The 24,404-nt window shown below is 42.1% G+C and overlaps 1 protein-coding gene across 1 annotated transcript in view; it reads right to left on the reverse strand.

The window, feature by feature from the left end:
• Window positions 1-331: 331 nt before the first annotated feature.
• The window catches only part of GATB (glutamyl-tRNA amidotransferase subunit B), a 42,024-nt gene continuing 17,951 nt past the window's right edge, over window positions 332-24,404 (reverse strand). The window contains exons 4-13 of the mRNA XM_041480126.1: window positions 23,137-23,335; window positions 22,033-22,155; window positions 19,050-19,163; window positions 17,899-17,983; window positions 17,515-17,559; window positions 15,435-15,624; window positions 8,947-9,080; window positions 8,477-8,555; window positions 3,013-3,147; window positions 332-777 (exon numbers count right to left, since the gene is read on the reverse strand). Of these exons, the coding sequence (XP_041336060.1) occupies window positions 649-777; window positions 3,013-3,147; window positions 8,477-8,555; window positions 8,947-9,080; window positions 15,435-15,624; window positions 17,515-17,559; window positions 17,899-17,983; window positions 19,050-19,163; window positions 22,033-22,155; window positions 23,137-23,335 (1,233 nt within the window). The 3' untranslated portion in view covers window positions 332-648. The remainder of the gene's footprint in view (window positions 778-3,012; window positions 3,148-8,476; window positions 8,556-8,946; window positions 9,081-15,434; window positions 15,625-17,514; window positions 17,560-17,898; window positions 17,984-19,049; window positions 19,164-22,032; window positions 22,156-23,136; window positions 23,336-24,404) is intronic.

The raw sequence follows: 24,404 nt of genomic DNA on the forward strand, positions 1-24,404 counted from the left end.
ACTGGGAGAAGGTGAGCAAACAATCTGACAGGGTGAGATGCTGGCACTTCTGTCTGTAGCACTACCCTTAGGCACACAGTGAAGCAGCTCATGGCTTCAACCTTTCCCCTTTCCTCAGAAACCAGGAAGAATGAGAGCAGTGAACTTTTTGTTCCCTTCTGTAAGGCATCGAGGCACACGTGGGCTGGGTGTTTTAATAATTGTTCCTGTTGTGCTCAGTGACTGAGCCCTCACAGTGTGCTGACACTGACAGTGAGTTATGGTGTGCACACCCAGACTGAGTATTTGAGGTTGTGAATCCCCCTTCTCACAAACAGGCAGACAGAACAGCTGAGTTTGTACCCGCTTTATTGGAAAACTAACCCATGCAGTTTCAGCTCTCTGTGTACTCACAGACACCTCTGGGAGCCTGTTTCCCAGGGCTGTGTGGAAATCACATTTCCAAGTGCCACATCAAAGCATGGGAGATGCAAATGGCTGTATCCTGCTTTTCTCTGGCCCATCTACCTTTGGCTGGTGCATCCAGGGAAGGCTGGGACTTCAGGCTGCTTGAAGTGTATCCAACAAGCACGACGCTGCACAAGGAGACACCGCAGACAGAAAGAAGCACATGCTTCTTTAGTTGCTTGTGTGCTTTTTCTCCTGTGGCTACTCTGACAGCTTCTTCTCTAATAATTGCTTCACCAGAACAGGATTGGACCGTCCTTGTGTTTTCTTTTGTACCAGACCAATTAACTTATTTAGAACTTTTGGATTTCCTGCCTTGATCGCCATAACCTTTAAAGAAGAAAAAGACACCATTGTTACAGGAAAACTGAACATGTTCACTCATTCCCAACCAAGGTATGAATATTTTTGTTCTTTGGACTATTGTGATAAAAGACTACATTTTGGGATAAGGTGTTATTTATAAAAACTGCCTTCAGCCCTGCAATAAGCTCCTGCTCTGCTCCCATGAGAGAACAGCAAGTCCCTACAGCATCAGGGCCTTACAACTAATAGAGAGAGCTCCTCTTATTGAAAGAGTCAGAAAATACTTTCAGATTTTACAGTGTCTGCAGTTTGAACAGCAACTTCCTGGAAAAAAGCCAGAGAAGTGAGATGGACTTGCCTTGCTAATAGGATCTACCATTTTACTGAATATAATGTCCTGTTATAACAGGTGATTTGAATCAAATCAAAATCTATTTGATAATATTGGTGAGGTCCTTCAAGCACAGATGTAGGTGCTTTTTATTTCCTTCAAGCAAGTACTCCTTTGCAACATGATGATTAATTAACTGATCAAATATTACCTGCTATCAGACAGCCTTTGATGCACAGTCACCTGCTACATTGCAAGGCCCATGTTTAAAAGCTGAAAGGATCAAAAGTTTCACCTTTGGGCCTTCCTAAAGCAGATGCTACTGCTGAAAGACAAGCATCTGGCTACTGTTTGTGTGGCAGGGAAGGCATTTTCTACCTTGTCAGAGTTACCAGGCAGAACACAATCGATGCAAAGAAACAGGATGACATATTTGCAGATGTTCAGGGAAGGGTTGCAAACATAGGAGCTATGCACTGTGCCAATACCAAATTCAGATGCAAATACTGCTTCTCATTACAGTATCTGAATTATTGTCAGTCCAAAATCTTCTCTGTTATGTGCACAGTGGAAAGGACTCATTACTCTGGATCTGCTAGAAATTACCTATGTGGAGCAGAGTGCAGTACAGTCTTGCACTGTCAAAGTGCTCAGTGTTGGTTTGAGCAGCTGTTTAGAAGCTGTTTCATTCTGAAAAAAGTTACTCTCAAAACACATTGAAATGGGAGTGTGGTTATGGACCTTCCAGCTCCTGCACTTCCCAGTCAGTTCTAACATTTTCTCCCTCCCTGCCTATGCTTTCATACCAGCCTGGAAATACAGCAGCACTTTTATCAGGCTCTGCAAATGAGTCAAGTCGGATGGAGGTCACGCCGACCTACTGCAAGCTCGTTTTATCAAAAGCTCTTGCAGAGCTGTTAGCATCCCCCAATGAGATCTGGAGTGGGCGGTATTGTTCTCAAAAGATGTTAATGTTTTTTTTCCAAATGGCAAATGGAGCTAGACATTGTTTATATTAGAAGTAAGCTATTCACTTCTGCTTTTACATTTTTGCTCCAGAGAACATATAAGCACTTGTTTTCATTTTGCTTTTTATAAAGCAGATTATATAGACTCTGTCAAGATCCCTTCCCACTCCTCCCTTTCATGATCAACAAGGGTTTTTTCCCTTTTTTTCCAGCTCAGACCTTGTTAGACAGAGCCACACTGGCTGCTGTGTGTCTTTCAAGGAGATGGGGAAGAGCCAATCATCCCCCACAGGGGAGCGTTTGTGTTGCTGCCACAGCCCAGCAGAACAGCAGAGTGGGCACCAGCTCTGGAGCTGCTGCTGCTGCCACAGGGCTCTGGCTCCTCCCCACCCCACATCCACTGTCAGGCAGGAGAGCCAGCGAGGCTCCTCTCTTTGGCAGTGGACAGAGACAGGGACATGGCAAAAAGTCAGATGCAAGCAGAATTTCTGCCTTGCCAGCTCTGATACAGTCTCTAACTCCATAACTAATATATGCCTTGCTGACAGGTAACTTCAGCTTCAGAACAGTTTAACAGTGTTGCCCCAAAATCACAACAGATGACATAAAAATCAGTTATGTGGCTGGGTGGCAGGGTCAGGTTAATGGCAGTACCGCTGGAGAGGGACAGGGTCCTGCAGTTTTGCTTTCCTGCATTAAAGTTTTATGGGCTCCCAGAATGACTTTGCACATTAGCCAGACTGGTAATTTGTTTTGCAGATCATTTTGTGTAAGCTTCAGTTTCAAAAAACCCACTTAGTAAAATAAGAAAGAAGAAAAGCTTGATAATATCTTGGCAGCAGCTTTACTGCTCTGGCTCTAGAGCACAAATGCCATCAAAAGGGAAAAAAAGAGAGGCTATTTTAACCCCCTTCCACAGACTGCCACACTGCAGAAAGTTCCCTGCACCATCATAATCACCTCATTTTCTTGTCCATCAATCACTGCCTGGCAGATCTGTTCAAGCTCTTTTTGATCCTGTAACAGTTCAAGTTTCTGTTCTTTAACAATTTCAAGGGGAGTCTTCCCTTCTCCCTTCCACAATTCCGCAAGCACCTGAAAATCACAATAAAAGCAGCAAAGGTCAGTGGCTTGACTTACGAACATTGTTTACATGCAGTATTTCAGTTATGGATCCAAGCCCTATTTTTGCTAAGAGCCGATTGTCTAAACGTGAACAAGCCCAAGATTTAATCATGTGCCTCTCTGAAAGAGCCCTCCTACCTCCCTCCTTTTCTGCCACCTGCACTGAGACAAAGCACTGCCACTTCCTGCACGAGTCCAGGTTAATGGTTGGCAGCAGGTGCTGCACAGCCTCCCACAGCCCGGGCCCTGCCCACTCCCCCAGTGCTGGGGTCTCTCCAGAGGGAATTGCTGAGCACAAAGCCCTGCTCCTCTGGGCTGGCAAGCCCAGAGCTGCTGCTCCCTGGCTGGGAGAGGAGCCACCACAGCAGGGATGGCTGCAAGGCTGCTCCTCCGCCAGTACTCCTGCTCTTCTCACATCATTCACAGAACTGCCTGGGAGCAGCAAGGAAATGCATCTCCATGAGCAATGGCTCTGCCCGGGAACTGACGATTAGCTGACTATTGTACCAAGTTTAATCCCAGGTAACTCATCCCATTACCAGTCCTTGCCAGCAGGCTGTAATGAGGATATGTATGACAAAGCAGAAGAAAAATGGTGCCAAGCAGAATGAATGCAGCAGCTCCAGCCTTCCTATGCATCATCTCCAAGTACTGGACTGCTGGGCAAACCCAGGCCTGTGGCATAATCACTTGTTAATGCTAGTGTTTTCCTACACTGCAGCAGGACTACTGCCCTGGAATACACTTGAGAGGAGAGAACATTTATAAAAAACCAATTTCCTTGGGCAGTCATGTTCTGTATTCCCTTTGCTTTTATTTCAGGGCTGTGGGAGGAGAGTAAGAAAACCCTTATTAAAACAGCTTGTTGTGCTCCATCCTGAGCTGAGGATATAATTGTATGTTTGGGCCATTGCTGTGTCCCAATCTGGAAATGCATGTCATGTCAAAATTTCAGCATTAAATATTCCCTGTAGGATGAAGAAGAGGCTCTGGTGGGAAAACAAAGAGGGGCATTCAAACTGCATGTTAAAAAATTTGCAGGGCAGCAAGAGAACTCAGGTAGAATGATGCACGTGGGATGGGATCTTAACTACCCCAGCAGTTTGCTTCAGCATGACAAATTTGTGGGTACAAAAGACCTTTGGTTAAAGAGTTCTCTATTCACAGCAGGTATTTAAGAACTGTGCATCCATACAATTGCTGCAAGAGGACATTTTTTTTGCTAGTGGCACTCTGAAGCTTTTTATGGGATCTCATCAACACTTCTGGACACCTTATGAGAGGGTAATGGCACACAGCTGTATTGTGGCAGCTACATCTTAATTCTTCCTTGCGAGAGGGCCAAAGGCAGATCATAATATTGAAGTTACTGATAAGTCACCAGAGTTACAACAGTTGTAAGTAAAGCTTTCAGATCTTTACACTGAATAAATCAGTGCTGTATATGATGTGCTTGTCTTCTACAAGATCTTCCTTCTAGTGTGATATTTAAAAATCATCATGCCAGTGCTACCTGGAATAACCCTAGAAATAAATACATCATATCCAACAGAGATTCAGCCTGTCTGCAGCTGTTTGCCTTTTTTTGTGATGGGTTTTTTTTTCTTTTTTGCTTTTTGTGAGTTTTTTTGTTGTTGCACTCCACTGCTACTACTGGCAGCCCTTCTGCTTCTTCCCTGAGGGATGAAGCAGGAAGGTTTCTGTCCTGGAGGCTTCCATACTGTATGTCACCTGTCAGAATGAGCCCTGTCCTTGCCAGGCACGGCACAACCTCTAGCATAACGCCCTGGACAGTCTAAAGTACTGCACAAATCAGAGTGGACAATGAATAAGCTTTTTCACTCTCCTGGAAAAAGGCAGATGAGACTTTTAGGACTGGTATGTATTCAAGCAGGATGCCATGGGCTGCAGGAAGGGGAAATCTGCAATGAACAAAATCTATGCAGCCAACCATGGCAGAGTTACCCAGGAGCAACATGCACATCAGGCTGACTTAGATCAGGGGCAGGACAGCCTGACAGTCAGAGATCCAGGTCAGATTCCCTGTTATGCCTATGCCAAATATTTCCTGGCACTGAGGAAAGCTTGCCCATTAGAAACCTTGAAGGCACCAGATTTTCTCTGTGACAGCTGCATCATGTGTCCCTTCCCATTTGGTAACAAGCATCTCCACTTAGTAGAGCAACAATGTTATCAAGGCCCTTGCTTGTTTACAGGTATGTAGGAAAGCAGAAAGAGATGTGGCCAAGACCTGTCAAAGATGCACTTTTAAAAAATGTGTTTCTCCACTTGGCAAGGAGTACAAATCTAAAGAAAGCAGTTTAAAAAACGATTTCAACTCATTTACACAAACTGCCTGCACCAGCACAGGAGGATCAAATTATGAAGTCTCCAGAGCCAAAACGTGAATCTCAGGCCTCATTTCCATTACTGAAATCTCAGTAGCTTCTACTATTGATTCTTGCCTGAGCGTGATTAGATTTTAATGATGTTCTGTGGTCTCCACCTATGCAAGCTTTGCAGCAATGGTCAAGATGAATTAATCAGGTCTTACACGTCTGGCTGTCATGGGCATCATATCAAACATTTTGCAACTGGTGACCATGCCAGCTGACTGCTGTGCCTCAGAATGCTCCAACTGGAAACCCTATCTGCAGTGATTTGCTGCCAAGGACAGGAGGAAAGCAGCAGGTAGCACCATTCCAGCAAGTCCCGTGGACACCTCTCCTTTCCAGTGATGGAAGCTGTCATGTCTGGCGGGTGTCCCTCAGCCTTTCAGAGAAGTGGGGGGCAGGCTGGGTCCAGTCCTCCAGATGGTGTAGTCATAATTGTCAAAGCAGTTGGTTCTGTTTAGATGTAGGTCCTGTACTCATTTCCCTGCTATCTACTTTAAAGTAGGGGTGCCAGGCAGATCTGTTGAAGTTATTCCTGTGTGGGTGACCTATGCAACTGCAGAAGCCAGCAAAACCCAAGGTCTGCTCTGCTCTATGGCCTGCTGGGCACGGATCCCCTGTGAACCAGTGACAAGGGTGTCCATACGGAGTTGCTCCAGAATGTCTGCTGGCAGCCGGGACAAGTTTCCACTTCCCTGTCCCAGGAACCAGCCTCCTCCCATAATGCCATAACTCACAGACAGGTCTGTTATGCCAGACATGGACCTGCTGCCAGCCTGGGCTCTTGAGGAGCAAGGCCCCATCGCAGGCACACTCCCCATCAGACGGGTTTCAGCCCTCGGTGAGCAGCACTGACTGCTTGCACTTCAAAATGGTGCCTCTGGGCTGGGCCACAGGCAACACGTATCCATCTGATCCAGGACATGCCCACCCACAGCCCCACATGCCAGCAGAGCGGGAAGCTGCTCCCCCCCTTTGCACAGGCAGGCCAGCCTGGAACTGCTTTGGAAACCTCTGGAGTGGGATGCTATGTTTGATGGCAAGTTGGGCATGAGCTCTGTAATTCCCTATATGGTAACTATGTAAGCACACAGTGCCCTTAGCTTGGCATTGCATCCCACCACACAATGCTCAGTGTGTACAGCCAGTGCTTGCGGCTTTTATCTGCCTCTTTTACTGCCTTAGACAGCAGAGCCCAAACACAAAACCTTTTAAATAATTTAAGTGGTTAACAGCCTCCCGCAGCGAGCACATATGTGTACACATGTCCGTGTGCTCATCCCATCGAACCCTTCCTTCCTTTCCCATTGGATCGGTATCTGCCACTGCAGATCATGCTCCCCTCCCCAGGAGATGCAATTCATCTGCTGGTGTGTATATATAGCCCTTTCTGCCCTCGGGCCATCCAGCATCTCTGCCTACTGCTGAGAATTGTTATAAACATTTGTTACTCTTCTGACATCCAGGCAACCAAAATACTTTTCTAAATGTGGCAACGTTTCTGCAGTTTGATAGCATCATCACTCGGTGAGGGCAAACTACTGCAACTTCTGGGTCCAGTTTCAGATCACTGGGGACAACATGCACATTACAAGGAGTTGGTAATTAAACAACAAATGCATTTCTGAAATTCTTGACACTTCACAGAAGTGCCTGGCACACAAATATATCACAAAGCAGAAAATCCCATAGAAGAGCATTAGTACCCTGTCCCTACCTCCACAAGGAAGAGACTTCAGACTGGAGTTCTGAAGCTTCCTTTTCAAACACAGACACCAAACTGATGGGTGTGCCACAACCCCGCAGGCAAAGAGCTGCTCTGCATTCCCGTGCTCTTCCTATTAATACTTTATCTCCTTTTTGAAGCTTTTACTTTTCCAATACAAAATTTCCAAACACACATGCCTGAAGCCAGGCACTTAAATCCCTATTTATGATGCCTGTCTTATGCAGCTGGCTATCCACAGACCAACTTAATTAAGAACCACAAGTATCTCCAAAAAACAAAAATGAAAACAAACCAGAAAGTTCATTCACAGTTCATTAACAGTTTCACTGATAAACACTGAAAGAGTCACCTAATGCACTTAACTAGAGTATAATAATTAATCTGAAAAGACAAATCATTCCATATAGATGAACTTGCAACAATTTAAGGTGAACGACTGATTACGGCCCATCACAAAAAAGCCTCTATATTTTGTCTACAAACACAGCAGTACTGTTCCCATCATAACCAGTTCACAATTTTAGATATAAATATCAAGAGCTGCGTTTTCAGACTGTCCTAGGCAAGATGAAAAAAAAACCAACCCAGCTTTACTTGCTTGAGAGCTTCATGATAGCACTTGCTCAAAGAAGCAAGGATAAAAGAAAGGCCAGACCTCTGCCACTTTTGACTCAGGTACACCAATGCAGAACTCTTTTTGTGACTTCGCTTGGATGAATTCTATCCTTTCCCATGTGCTAATGCTTGGGAACGTAGACTTTACTGTCCCTAGGAATCTAGTAACTGATACTCTCATCTTAACTGCAAGCCATGGATTAGCTCCCACTGACCTTTCATGCAGGCCTGACTGGAATAGTGAAATTGAGACCTACTGTCTGCTCTGCTCAGAAGCCGGATTTATTTGAGTTCAGTTCACATTGTTTAAGTCTACTATTTAGCTCCTGCCCTCTTCTAAAAGGGAATATACAGATATGTCTCTAAGATTATATAAAAACGTAAGGCATTTGCATCTATTATATGTACATAGCATAGATGCAGAAGTTATCCTTTATCAACAGTGTAAATAATTTCCCTTTAAAGCAATCATAGTACTGGTACACAATGATAATAAAATCACTACGCAATTGAAATAAGAAGCCATGGATGCAGAGTACAGCAAAATCAAAAAGGTACTTACCTGCTTTGCTGCTGTAGAAGAAATTTCTTTTTTTTGTAGAAGGTTCAAGAGGTCAGCCAGGAGGAAAGAACTGACTGGGCTAGGGAAAAAGCGGGCAGAAGTTATGTCAGAGAATAAAGTGCTGTAATGTATCTGTACTACTGCTGCTTGCCTAAAGATCGCACAGTTCAGTATGACAAGCTATTTTTCCTCATGTTCAGTACTCATGGGTAAGGCCTGACTATGCCTTACCATCATCACACTCCAAAGACTGAACACTGCCTGCTACTCTTAACAACATGATCCTCTTGTCTGCCATGTTGTTGTCTAACTCCATTCAGCAGGACAGAGCCAAGGCCTGTGAGGGACTGCCTGGAGTAACAAACTTCACAGGGAGCAGCTAAAGCAGCCGCGAGCAATGGAGTGACATGGTACCAGTCATGAGAAAAGGATCACTTTGTCTCACCACTGCAGCAATGAAGAAGACTGACCTTTCCTTTACTGTAAGGGAATGCTGTTTCAAGTAACTGAGCAGGTCTTTTAGAATCCAGCCGATCACCTTCTTTGGCTTCATTTGGGTTTGTTTTACCACACTTTCAAAGAATTCTGCTAGTCCGTCTTCATTCTGTTTATAAAAAGTTAAATGTATCAAAGGGATACTGGAGTGCAAACATAGTTACAGAATCACAGAATTGTTAGGGTTGGAAGGGAGCTCTGGAGATCATGCAGTCCAACCCCCCTGCCAAGGCAGGGTCACCTGGAGCAGCTGACACAGGTTACAGGTTACAATTAATTATACAACTGCACTCAGCATATAAATGTTCAGTCCTAAAGTAAACTTCAGCTCTGAATTCATGCAAAGTCATAAAACTTCGGAGTAATTTTATTAACATAACAGCCAGCAATCTTATGCCTAGAATGGGAATATACAGTTTATCTGTCAGCCTGTCTGTTTCAGTGGAACTTCCAACAAATGAGCTATCATTTTTCTCTTAGTGCCTCCCTAAAATTAGCATTTGGACAGAAGCTTTCTCATCTTTGCAAGTGTTTTATGTATGATACTAGAAAATACAATGCTCTCACAGGCTGGCATGCTACCTTTTACCAAGAAGAGCCTTTTCCTGAAATTGTCTGCATCTACTTCACTCTTGATCTTGAAATCTATTAACTTCTATTTATTTTGGATTGAATTAGTAAGTTTAGCTTGCATTTACCCTTGAGAGATATGGAAAGGTCATATGTAAAAACAGGGTTTTATTTTTCAGTTTTTTCTGAGAAGCTATGGTAAGCTTTTACACAGCACACTAACAGCTCAGAAGATATGACAGTGGGAGAATCAATTTATAGCCTAAGTGAAATCTGAGATTGTTTTTAGAAGAACTGATACTGCACAGTCTGTTGAAGGCTGTGGTGTTTGTCATCAAGGCACTGATGGACCTTTAAATGCAGCACAGAACTCATTAGGTTTACTGAAGGCTGAAGAGGTATGAAGTGGCAGCTCCTACCTTTTAAAGGAGGAATCCAAAGCCAGCATGCCACTGGATTTCTGCAGTATGTACCATAAACACACAGGAGGACAAGCCAGCTCTCAGAAGTCAGGAGGTAACAGCTTAGAGATAGCCAAGGAGCTATTCTAAGTATACAGTCATCACAGCAAAAACATTTCTCAAGCACATACTGACTGCAGCCAGATCTCTGAACAGTTATGAGCAAAAAGAGAGCAGGGTAACCACAAAAAGCCTGAGTTCTCCACTCACATCCCATCAAAACAGTCTCATTTGTCCTTGTTTTTAAAGGCCATTTACTGCCATAGCAATACAGAATTTTAGATTTTCCTTCTCCAAACTTTCACAACACAAACTTCCAAAACTCCGGATACCACATATTTCATTGATAATAATGTATGACTTTTGAGAAGACTGATCTCTATTCTGCGAAACAAAACAAAATGTACCTAGATTAACATTGGTGCTGTAAAACTGGTGTGACAAAAATCAGACCCATCCCCTTCACCTTGAGACCATGACCAAAGAAACCAAGTTCTCAGCCTGGGAAACCACTGAGGTCTTTTGTGAATCACGGTAAACCTTCTAACTCCCACTAGTTATCTATCTAATACACATTGACATCATTCTATTCTTCACTCACTACTCTAATTTAACTAGCATTTACTCTCTAATCAAATTATGCAAAAATAAGGCTAAAGAGACTAGAGGAACATATTTAACTTAAAAAAACGGTAAAGGAATGACATGATTACCAAAGCACAGTAAACTTGATTAAAAACTGTGTGTGTTAAGCAGAATTCCTGGAATGATGTATTTCCAAGTACTGTACTCTTTCTAATTCACCTCAGGGTTCAACAGCACACTCACTCATTATTTAAATAGTGGGTTCCTTTACACAGCAGCGATTGTCCAATCTAGGTAGCAGAAAGAGAGCATGTCTGAATGCTGGATTCTTTACACATGCTGCAGAAGGTTTTACAAACATTCCAGGCAGAGTAGGTCTAGCTACAACATTATGCACAGGAAAGTAATGTCTGCAGATGCCACATGTCTGAATGCAGCTACACAGCTCAGATGCAGCACATCCAGCACTTCCATCATGTACAGGCTAGAGAGCGAATCCCTAGCAGTGGGCACATCCCAGTTTCTGGATACTCACAGCCTGGCTGGAGTTACAGTTCTGATCCTGCTGCCAGACCTTTGAAAAATCAAGGACAAACATATGCAGCCTTTGCATTTTAATCAGCTGATTTCCAGGGGGCAAGTGCAGAAAATCCCAGGAAAAGTCAGGGAGACAGACTTACATATGCTACCAAGTCGCTGAACCCCATACCCACTACTTGTGCACACATAACCAGACACATTCCCCAAAATTCCCTTGCATTTCATTTTGGGTTTTTTAAAGAGACTTCATTTTCTGTAGCCAAAGAGAAGGAAAACCCAGTAATGCTAGACTGAAATGAGTACGGCAGAATGTCAAAACATCAGAATGACTGACAGAAATGAAACATTTTCTTTGTTTTCTTGTCATATTAAAAAAAATGTAGAGATAACTTGATTAGCTTCAGTTTATAGATACTGCACTACTTGACTTCAATTTGGTTTACATTTTGGTATACTTTCTTCCAAAATTGACTCCAACTACCAACACACTCACAGACCTGTCCCTTGTGGCAAATCTCAGCTGAAAACTGCACCCTCCAACATGCCGCATTTACAGGAATGCTGACTGCCTGTTCTCTCTTCATTCTGAATACTCTAAACTTCACTGAAAGAAAACCAGAAATCTGGAACAACAGCATCATGTTTGTAATCCAGGCCACTCCGTACTCCCACTACACACCAAATATGCTGTAATGTCTTCCTGTGAGTCTCACTGGCATGAAACCTGACATACCAGTATTTCAATCAGATGCAAATTTCTTTCTTAAACATGGTTTAAAATTATGATTTCATAGCAGTGAGATGAAGCAGTAAAAAACTCTAGTGGTGTAGTGATTTCAGGTACCTTTTAAACAAATTTAAAACAATATTTTACAGAATACCATGGGTGCAATCTTCAGGGACATTGGGACTGTAATGCAAACTTATTCTTTTAAAGACCAATAATGTTTCCCAAAGAACTAAAGAAGAAAACTGCTTCAATGATCACAAATAAAATGTAATTTGCTGCTTTGTTGTTCCCATTTTCACCATCACAGTTCCTACAATAACCAACTGTGAGGTAACTGCTGCAAACCTGTGCAAGACTGTCAGGGGAAAAAACCCCAGAACATCCAGGAGACAAACAGACCAGTCAAAGAAAGTTCAAACTTTTTCCTAAAGCTTATTGCAAAATTATTTGAATTCTAAAAGAAGCATAAGTTCACCTGTGTACTAACATGTCTGAGAATGGCAGGGCATGAAACAAAATGGTCAGAACCAATTTCTCCAGCAAGCCACTTCAGACTCTTTGAAGGAGTCACCAATGCGATTGTTCCACCAGGGCAATCAGCCCAAGTGGAACAGCTACTTTTATCTGAGTAAGCAGAGGACTAGCAGATGCACAGGAAGACTTGGAATTCACATGACAAAGGAAGTGATCAGACTGTTTTTTCTCATGCTGTCCTGTGACAATCAATGTATTTTCTAGTTGGACCTCCCTGGACCTCAGCACGCATTTTGAAAATGAAGCGTTGCATCAACACATTAATACATTAATGTCTATGCCAATGTATCTTATTTTTTTACTCAATAGATAGCAAGATGAAAATACCATAACTGGCAAAGTTGTCAGAGATCCTTCTTGACTGATGTATTTGCCAGATTACCAGTTTACAGAGCAAAGTAGGAATTGCATGAAGAAATTGAATACCCAAATACCATGGAGTGTACATGGCTCAAAGAATTATGAGTAAGAATAGTTCTGCATAAAGAAAAATCAGAAACATCATTTATTTCTGTAATTTATATAAAACTGCCAAAAATGAAGCCATTTACACATGAGGCATTTCAGATATGAAGATATTAATAGGGTACTTCTTCCCTTTCAGTACATCCTGTAATTAGGCAAAGGAGGAATCTCAGTTTCTCAACACCACAGTATGTACAGGCAGCTCCTGTGTATGAGGACAAAGCTCTGGAAGCAAGCTCAGGAGTTAGCCTGCATGCTGGAGTATGTGTGTTTGATTGCAACTTTGGCACAAAATGCCTTCTCTATTAAGTTGGCGCAGAACAGACTTTGCATTTTAGAGCCATTCCTCTACAACTGCCATTTATTTAATGAGCACTCCTGGGCGCTCTAACCTGAAAGAATGCTCATTAGATGTGTGCATCTGGCCCTATCAGCAATCCCGTGCAGCCTCTGATGCAAGCTGAAGGCAGAATGGACACGGCACTTCCTGATGAATTAAGGTTAACGGTGTCCCAGCGCACAGGCAAGCAGCTCTGGTGGGGAGTGTGCAGGCTGACATTCTAATGCACAATAAAAGGAGACCTGCAATGAAGAATGTGCTTGCTTCATGCATTCAAATGGATGCATTAGCTTATTACAAGCTGAATCCCAAATTTCAGCTTGGAGCTCATTAATTGTCTTATACATCGCAAAAAGCAGAAGGGGAAAAGCAAAGGCAATAAAGGATTTCAGAGAACAGCTGAAAGAAAGGGCAGTTGATGAGGCAAATATATAGGGCTAGTTGGCAGAGATGACAGAAGCCACCCATACCAGCAACTTGATACGCACAAAAGGTGGGCTGATGCCAAGTGAAAGGAGTGGGTGCCCTGGGCATGGCTGCCATGGAGGTTATCTTCTAAAGATATTTGGATTTGTGACCACAGCAACGCTGACAACACACAGGTGTTTTGGCTACTGCTGAGCAACTTTCTTTCTCCACTCTGTCACCCACAGCAAATACGCCAAGGATGAGCACAAAGCCAGGTGGGACAGTCTAACAGCCAACCCAAACTGGTTATATTCCCTGCCCTGCTCAACAAGGAAAACTGAGGGAAGGGGATTTTGGGGGATGTAGTCAGTGTCATTGGCTGCAGACTGGCAGCATATCAGTCTACTTGTGGAGTGGTGACTGATTGTATTTGCAAAATTTTTAGGTTTTCCCCTACTGCATTCCTTCACTTCAGTGTTTCTCTCAAATCACAAGCCTTACTTTTGCTTTTCTTAATCTCCTCCCTCTACTCCTGGCTTGGAAAATGAGCAAGCAGCTGTAGTACCTAGCACCTGGCAGGACCAATGCACTACAGAGAGGAGGAAGTAGAAAAATTCAGGAAGAAAGGATGCAGGACCTATCTATCCTTTCTACTCTTATGCTTAATTTGTTAGAAATATGTGAAAAAAATGCATGTATGAACAGGAATGCTGGCAGCAAAATCATATTTTGCAGCTCATACAATGAAATAGCAAGGTAAGAACTGCTGACACCTCTCAATACTGTTACTGCAGTCTTGTGACTTTGATGAGAATTATGACTCACCTGCCCACAAAACAGTCTACAAGTCACTAAAATGGCACAGCAGCACAAAAGCAGTTTTCCTAACAGCTTTCCTCAGAACACAGAGTCATTTTCTTCCTGTAGAATCAGCCTCCGTACAAGTGTATTAAATTACAGACATACAAAGAAGGAATATGAGGTAGTTATGTGCACTGCTCTCCCTTCATTTATAGTCAAAGGAAAGGATCTCCTCCAGAGGACAATTTAAAGTACTTAAAGTTCTGCTCTGAATCTCACTCTGAAAAAGTCCTTTTCCTTCTGTCTCCACTAATGACAGTGGTAACCAAAGCAGGACATTCTCCTAGCTTAGCAGGGTATGTGAAATGTCTAATCTAGGCTGAGTATAGAGAGATGACAGTTCGCATTTAATGACAGTTTGCATTTAAGAAGCTCATGGTCCTCTAGAACAATTTTGGAAGTTACAAGACTTTGCTGTCACGTCCTTATTTTTAACTGTATTTGACACATTGTTTCCCTTCTTATCCCTCTTCTGAACCTATCCCTGGTAAACTGCAGTATGAGGTTGAAGTTGATACTGTGAAACCATTTGGGAGCACATGAAGCTGAAAGATTTAGACTTTGGGTTTTGCTTCGCATTCATTAAATATGGTCAATGTGCCCAGCCTTGCAGCAGGCCCAAAGCTGAAGAGCAGACACTTGCAGACAAGGGACAGTATCCAGAAGCTGTACATTTGTTGCAGTCAGTCAGGGGTGCAGCAATGTCTAGACAGACAAGATCAATATTAAGTACCCGTTATTTGACTGCATTTTGCATAAGAAACACTTCTTGGCACGCTGTGTCTGGTGCATTTCTTTCACCATTCTATGTGTATGGCTCCATGGCAAGAAGTATGCATTGGACACACTTCCAAGTCAGAATGTTCATAAGGACTGACAGCTGGTTAATATGACATTTGTAAATCTTTTCGAGAACCATGCACCTTTGAAGTTTCTCGGCTTATTTTAGCACTTGATCAATAGACCTACCAATAAGGTGAAGCTGTGCTCAGGAAGAATCCCATACTGTTCAACAAGCTTTTTCCTCTTCACACTGGGGAGGTCAGGAAGTCTCTCATGAATCCAGTCAATATTTATCACTTGCTGATGGTTCATATTAGCTGGCAAAGATTTTGCATCGTACAGAATCAGTGGGGGAAGGTTTGGCTCTGGCATGAACCTAGTAAAAAGGAAGAAAAACTCCTTTATAATTATTTTCACTCAGAAGCTAAGCAACAAGGAATAAAATTTATATCACAAGTTTATACTTCCCTGAAAGCTGTATCACCCTTTCAACTAAACAAAATATTGAAAATTAAAGACCTGGTATATCACTGGTAAGTAGAAAGAGATCAGGCCCCAAACTGTTGCAAAGCCTCTCTTTTTTTTTCCTTCAGCAATTTTCCACCAATTGTTAAAGAGTTCATAATACAAAAGGGGTAATTCAAACACTTCTGCACCAAAAATAATAATAAAAAGTCCAAATAGCACCAGTAAAAGATATGGAAACAGCCTACTCTTTTTGGCATCAAGCATGAATTACAGACCTGGATAAAAATGGGAGTGGGCTGGCAGGGAAGAACTTGGATTGACATCCAGCTGCCAGGAATGATCTGGGCAAGCTGTAACCTTTTCCAGCCAAACTTCAAAAATCTTGATGAAATCTCCTGCTGTGCTAAAAGCAAAGTTACTGTGCTCAGCAGGGTGCTACCACAGAACAAAGGCTCCCTTAAAGAGAAGGCCAATTCAAATGACTCAAATAACTGTGATTGAAGCAGAAACTTCACTCTTACATGACCAAATTAGGGGTTCAAAACCACTAGAATAAAGGGCATTGAACTATAATGATTTCTATTTAAAATCTGCCTAAACATAGATTTTAAGATTAATGTATAATGTGCAGCACTAAGTTACAAAAAACCCTAGAAAACATAGTTTACAGTTCAATACTGTTCATAATCTTAGTACTAGTAATAATCTTTATGGTCTTTTTTTGAAATATCTTAGACTCATCAGTTTTGTCTAGGTTTTAATGAATTTTCTTTTGCATTTTTTCAAGTTAGTCTTTTTAAATAAGCCTCATGCCTGCCCCTACCAAAACACGGAATTCACAAAATGATCACTGCTGCATTTCTACAAAAACATAATCTAAAATGCAGATTCAAATTCAAAGTTTGTGGGATGTTTTCAAAATTGTTGCTCTGCTGTAGCAAGATCAGTGGTAGAATATAAGATCTGACAAGAACACAGGGCTGACAAAGCTAAGAGACTCTGGAAGTTCTGCTGGGAAGTGAACTCTGGGGATAACAGGAAGCTCTCTCAGGGATGCAAAACTAGGGAACTACTGGGAGGGTTGGCACTACGATGGCCCCAGGCAGCTGTGCTCCTGCCTGTTGCCTCAGAACTTCTTCCCAGCAGCATTGCTTTGCAACAGGACTCATGCCTTGTCCCCTCAGCCTCACAGTTAAATCCTTCCTGAGTGACTTTATGGTTGAGTGTTTGTCACCTCACACTTGTGGAAGGCTAAGTGCTTAGCAAGGTAGCACCTTCATTAGGTCTACAAAGAACTTCAAGGTAGAAACCTGCCCATGAAATGCTGACACCTTTCAATAGCAGCTAGGATTTTCAAACAGTGCTTGTGATCTGTGACCACAGAATCTAAGCACGGAGAGGCAGGGCCTGGTAGCTTAAAACCGTTTCCCTCTGTATTTACTTAAAGTAGGCGCAATGCTGAGCTCAGAAATTCTGATGTTTTATGGCAGGCATTCTTAAGAATACACTTATACTGGCCATACAGTAAACCTTCAACTTTCCCACTTTGAGCTGAAGTACTCCCAACCTAGTCTTTAGGAAGGGTCCAGGGGTTTTACCAGAAATGAGACACAAATCCAGATCTGAACTGCTCAGACTAGCATTGATTTTGATAGGTCTCTGCCCCTTCCAGTGGAAGGTAAACTTCCAACACATACTCACTGCACTGACTAACTTTACATCCTTGTAACATTGGCTACACTTCAGAAATTTAATAAATTGTCAGTTTGTGAAATGTTAGGTCTATTTAAAAAAATACCGATAATCCTGTTTTCCTTCCTTGTCTCTCATTGGTACTGTGCACCTAAAATAAAAACAAAACAAGATGTGAGTTAGTTTTATGGCAAAACCACAATGCAAAACCTCTGCCTCATGAAGATTAGGAGTGCCTCTGAAAACCACTTCAAAGAATAAGTGCATGTAAGAGGGCAGTCATTTTCAGACACTGCTTGATGCAGGACACAATCTGTTGTGAAAAAGCCTCAGCCTTAAATCACTCCTTAAGAGGAGACTATACTTGTGAATATTAACTTTAGAAGACACAAGTTGAGCAACACTATATTACAGCTCTTGATCACGTCACTAGGTGTATGTGGGCACTCAAAAGCAGCTATTCCTATGTTCCTCCAAAATAAAAACTCACCCAAGCTTGGAATCAAAGGCTCTTGTTTCATTCAAAATTGTCCCTCCATTTTCAAGTTCTTCAATTTGCCTCTGTATTTCATAGTCTGATAGTAATAAAAGAAAAAAGAGTAAGCTTGTTAGACTACACTATTAGCTTTAGTGCACTCCACTATCATTTTTCACTGCTACGCCATAATGGAAGACTTTGTTGTTTTAACCTTAATGAAATCAACAGCAGTAGTTATGGGCAGAATTATCAGTCACTGTCTCTCTCTCCAGCACTGCTTCTTTCTTTGTGTGTTTTCCTCATCTGCTTTCATTTCCTTTAAATGGAAACCATTTTCTCCCAGGCACTGCAGTCAAATCATATATTCCTGGTGACCTTGCAGTCACCCAGTTCAGTTTTCTTTTGGAGATGTAACAATCAGCCTTTTTTTTCCTCATACCCAAGCTGCATCTGAACTTCACACACATCACACACCATACTCAGTGGAAAGCAATCATCTCCACTGGAGGACACAAAACCGCTGCTACCATATTTTAGTCCATATTTTAGTGCTAGGCACTGAACCACCTGCTTAGTTCTTCTTGCAGGCAGAGGTTTTACTGCAACAAACCTGCAGACTAACATGCCTGCTCTTCCCAGAGTATCCCATACTAAGATTTATTCTGTCAGGGAGCAGCAAGAGTGGGGCTGCTCCATAAAGAGGATAAGCCAGGAGTGAAGGGTGGCCAGAGCCCAGGCCATGCCCTCATGGTCTGATGCAGTCCCACTGGTCTGAACAATGCGAGCAGGGGCACGTGCTGCCAACTGAGTCCTCTGACAGTGCCAGCAGAGGTGAGGGGATGAGCTGGGTCCAGGCTCCATTCAGGGAGCTCAGGGAGAAGCACAAGAAGCTAGGTTCTAGAAACAAGACTACAGAACAGGTTCAGGAGACAGGACTGAAAACTGGCACATCTGTGACACAACCATTTAGGCAAAGTCCAAAGACCCCTGTCTGAGCCTAAATGGGACTTCTGTACCCACAGGCAAGGTACATGGAGGAAACACCCAGGTGAAGTTTGTCAGGGCATTTAAGGCCAATTACTGCACTCAGGAGCCTGACATATTTCATCTCAGACCACATAAAATACCTACAAAGCTCTTGTAATGAAGCAACCACCATTTACCTATTGCTTTTGCCAGAAATCGTATGCTATTGATATTCTTCACTTCAGTCCTCACTCCATAAGGCTCTCCAGGGTGATGCACAGAAACATTGGCATCCACTCTCAGCTGACCCTCTGTAAAAGGAAATTTTATTAACAGAACAGTCTGCCCTTTACACTAGAATTAAAATCCTTGGCATGCCTTAATAAACTGCATGTTATGTGCAAAGCCTTAATAGCAGACTTCTGTATGTTCAGAACGGAGTAACAACCACTTCATCATAGCTTTCTGTATGTGATTTCATCTCAAGGGACTGCCTTGAATCATTCAAAATAGTTTTAAATCATTGCTCATAATTCCTCTCAGAAAACTGCATGATGCAGTGCAGCACAGATCCTCTAAACCCCACAGTGAAAAGAGCTTCTGATTCACAGATCATAAATAAAGGGCAGAATCAGACAAGCAAAGTGGTGGATTGTGAGCTTCCATTCCTCTCAAAGCAGCACAAAAATACCTTTTGGAATTACAATTTGATGGATATATACTACCCTAGCATGGAACACAAGAACTTAAGGTTACGTTGAACAGATTTACTAAGGTGTTCTTGGAAATTTACAGCTCAAGGACAAAATGTAAGCAGCAGTGGATTTTTTAGTAATTTTCTTCCTCTCCTTCAGGAAATTGCAATCTTACCCCTCAAAATGTCCCTGGCTGCCAAAAACTGTACAAAGTTTTATATAAAAGCATCATGCACTCTCAGTCCAAAATGGATCAATGTCCTTAAAAATTTTTAGTGACTCAACCACAAGGAAATAATAATTGTATCTTTCTAAGTATTGTTCCTCTAAAGACATCTCTTCCAAGAAGAAAAGCCTTGCCACAGTTATCAGCTGCTGGGAATACACAAACAGGAGAGATTGTATTACATCCTGGAATGTTAAGAAACATTATTTTTCCCATATTACACATTGAGCATCTGTAGCCTTTCCATGTGTTTTTTTTTTAAAGTCATTTTTTTATTTTAAATATGGATAAAAAGAAACAAATGCCTACTGATTGGATACATTATAATATTACAGAATTATAAATGAGAGTGCAAAATGACTCAGAGTTAAAACTGTGAGGATGCTACGGCTTCAGAACCCATTCCGGTCAATAGATTTAAACTGACCGACGAGACCTTGGTACAATTTGTAAAAGCAGGCTGGGTGACAGCACACTAATTTCCTCTGTCTTCACAGAGCCTTGCCAGACATGCAAATGAGACAAAGATGCTGGAATAACCCAACATCTCTTTCAAGGGAAGTGTTTTGCATGTGCTCCCTCTTTGGGGTGAAACTTGTATTTGTTCCAAACGAGGAATAGTCTTGTCCTGCCCTTGCTTCATTTGAGACGTGACCTGTTTCTACTTGGATGTAGGTGTCAGTGTGACCAATGAATTTAATCAGGCATAAGCAAAAGACCCAAGCTGCAAAAGTTCCTAATAGAAAAAAAATAAAAAACAAAGCAAAAAAAAACCCCAAAAAAGGGCTTTTTTTCTTTAAGCCCAGCTTACTTTCCTTTACTTTACAATGCAAGCGTCTTTTCATTTGTTTGCTGTTAATGAAATAACATCTGATAAAACTGGGCACATGTTTTCACTGTACATGCAAAAGCGCCTAAAACCTTCACTTAGAAAAAAAAAAAAAATCCACATACTTTTATAGCTACCTTTCCTGGAAGAAAAATATTTCCAATACTGGGATTCTCATATAAAGTCAGAAATCTCCCTGCGATAAAAGATACCACAATGCAATTTCAATGGCAATCTTAGGCCCAAATTCAGTAGTGAAAAATGACTGTATATAGATATGCCCACAAAGGCCCTTGGAGAAGCATCCAAACTGGCTGCTTAATACTGACAAGTGTGCCTTATTTGAGATGTGGGACACTTGTGTGAGAAAAGATTCAGAGAAATAGATAATGTCTAGCTATTATTATTTCCCACTACATTAAATTAAAGTTGCATCAGTAGCCAACATTTATTGGATCCCATTCATTGTGTGATGCATAGACCGCTCTGACTCAGTTTTCCAGGAGATATCCACTTGTAAAATGGACTGAATTTGTTGCCAGACAGTGAGGCCACCTGTCACAGGCAAAAATATAGCTTACACTGTGAACACTAATAAGCAGCTGCTAATTGTGGATACGTGTGGAGGGGATGAATGCCTGAAAGCACTTTTAAATACTTAAGCAGACGTCTGCTATATGCTACCTGTAACCACGTGCCTGTTGTAGATTTTGGTAACATAAAGACTGAGGAAAAATGGCATGATCTGAGTATTACAATTAATGAGATAAAATCAGCGGTGAGGAGGCTGAATGAAGGCTATGCTTCTGCACATCACGTATTGTGAAAATTGGGGCCTTAAAATTACAGAAGGAGCTGGTACCAGAAGCAACGTTTCCTGCAAGAGGAAGTGGTCTCACAAAGATAGGTAATCTTGGCTAAAATTAACCCCAGCATCCATTTCTGTACATGCTGTTGTTTACTCCATCTCATCCATGACACCAGCACAAGTTTACTGCCTACATCAATTGTATGACTAGCTGAGACCTGACACTTAGAAGGTGATCCATGCTCCCACTACTTTGTCCCTTTGTCCCTTCCATACCCTACAATTAATCCTTGCTACAGATCTTCTGTGCTGCGCCAAGCAAGATAGAGAGAGATGGGGAGAAGCACCACAAGAACCCTGGGGACATTTCTTCCTGCCTAGCCTTATCCTGTAAAATTATTGTGTGAGGAAACACATCATCTAGCATGGCAAAGCTCTGCAGACAAAGGCAGGCCTATAAGTATGGCAGAGATTAGGAAACACTCTGAGGATTGTAAAATTACAGCTAGAAAGGGCTATGCATTATAAGCAACCATAGAGAAAAGTAACAGGAAGCTGCAAAACTCCAGCAAATGCAGAGAATTACTGTTGACAAGGGAACATGCCTTTCTCCCCTCAGTACCTGCCATGACTGCCTGGCTGCTCCCAAGTGTTTGCAGAATGAGCTGAAGCTCCCTGACTGCTGCAGCTGCTTCTTCCCCACAGCACATATCAGGCTCCATGACAACCTCCATGAGACCAACTCCTACCAAGAAAAGAGATAGGAGATTTTCAACAATAGCTTTTGATCTTGGCATATCAGAGTGCAACTGGCTAACGCATGAAAGAACTTGGACTTCTTTAAAAAAATATAAGAAACACATAAACCCCCATGTATTATTTAGCAACTGGAACAATGGGCCTAGCTGCAGATTGCTATAAAAACTTCTCCTGCAATTTTTTAAAGTAACTGACAAATGCAGACAACCCCCACCCTTTGATGACATGCACATCAGAAGGACCCATTCCTCTAGAAGGACTCTCATTTAAAGCCAATTGGGTTCCAGATGCAAAATTATTTATCTTAAACTAATTTTGGAGCAGGCAGAACTGTAAACAGATGTAGTCTAGTTTTTAGCTTCAGGACCTAGCTTTCAAGGAACCTGAGCAGCCACAGCCCTCAGCTTTGATGGACACCAGAGTACTTCATCCCAGTTAGGCCAGGCCAGCCAGGTTGCTGCCCATGTTGTGCACTCCTTGGATCACTCCATTTACAATTTCTAAGTTAGAAGAGAAAATCTACATTTCTTCAAAGCTAATAATTAAGAGAAATTACTGACTCATGCACCAACAGATTCCAACAGCTGCTCTTCCTATACACAAACTCGATTCACTATATCTGTAATATTTTATTTTTTTTAACAGCACATACTGTACAGAGCTTAAAAAGCTGAGTGGCTCTATGTGACTGACACAGTTTTGAGCAAACTGGAGCCAAAAGATTTCTAACTTGCTACTGCCAATTGCCATCAACCAACAGCAAGTAGGAAAGGTTTACTGGCCATTAAAAAAAAATCAAGTATTCGTCTGTTTCCAGTGTAACAGTCATTTTCATGAATTATTTTTTCAAGAAGAGAGCCATAAAGCTGTTTTTATTTTTTGCCGGTTTTCTGTCATTTATTTACACCTTTAAAGAATCATCTTAACCCAAAAGGAGGAGAAAAATAGGAAAATAATCCAGGCCTACCAGCCCGATTCAAGTCCACAAGGGTTTGGCTCCTTATATCATCATGGAGACTTTTTCCACTGTCTTGCTCCAACTGAATTTGTTTAATCCTCACAGTTTTGGTCACCATCTGGCTCATCTTGTTGTCTATGCAGAGACTGTACGACAGACTTCCATTCACTGCAATAGGAACTCTTTGCTGAGTGATTTGATAGCCAGCCTGTCAACAAAATTAGTTTTATATGCAACTGAAACATTCACTTTTCAGAAAGCAGACCAAGTGCAAATATAATTGACTAAGAACAAAACTAAAAATGCAACATCTTTCTGAGTGACCTATATAAGAGAGAATAAATGCACATGTAAATTCAAAAGTAACTTTGCTTAAATGGAAAGGAAGCAAACTAGAAGATGAGTCTAAAATTCAACATAATGGTAAGAAGCTGGAAGTCTGGAAAAAATACGAGGACTCCTCAATACAGACAAATATACGACACCATACTAATGCTGAAATAATCAATAATCAACTGCACAATCTCTTGCCAAGGATGACAAACTTCTCTGATACTGTCCTGGGGCAGGAAATGGACTGGAGGAGGTTCTTCCATGCCTGTGGTCCCACGATCATGTTACATGTTGTTTGAAGCCAGTGACTGTACTTCCATCCCCAAGCTGGGGATATCCCTCCTCCTCCTCCCAACAGGAGGCATATCCCCCTCTGTCTCTTCCAAATTGTACTCATTAGAGGGGAGGAGAGGGAAGGGGTGGAGGCGTGGAAATCAAGAAAATGAGAAAGCTGTATTTCATTAATGTAGCAATTTAAAAGATAAGACACTGCAACCCCATGTAAGGCACACGGCTGGTAAATGCCACCTCACGCCTGGGACTGCACTCAAAGGGAACTGCTGGCCAAAACAGGGGCTGCCAGTGACAAGGTATTGGAATAACTGCAATGATGTGAAAATAGAGAAGTGAATCAAAGACAGCTGAGGTGGGGTTCCATTTGCTTCCTCCTTCCTCACCTGCCTATGGCACTAGTGGTGAAAATTTAAAAAAAAGTCTGCTTGAAACAAATTATTTGGGAGGAGTACTTGTATATTTTACAGGGATGACAAGCTTACTCCAAAATATAGAGATGGTGAGTTCCAGGGCACTGGAATGGAGAACAGGTCTGGCCCTGTCAACACCCCAATTTATATATGCAGTGAGGTGCATGACCTACCAGACATAATCACTGTAAGAAAAAGAAAATAACTGACTCTCTGCAGCCTATGCTAATCACAGGCTCT

This window comes from Pyrgilauda ruficollis, unplaced genomic scaffold (assembly GCF_017590135.1).
Source record: "Pyrgilauda ruficollis isolate IOZ18807 unplaced genomic scaffold, ASM1759013v1 scaffold5, whole genome shotgun sequence".
NCBI lineage: Eukaryota > Metazoa > Chordata > Aves > Passeriformes > Passeridae > Pyrgilauda > Pyrgilauda ruficollis.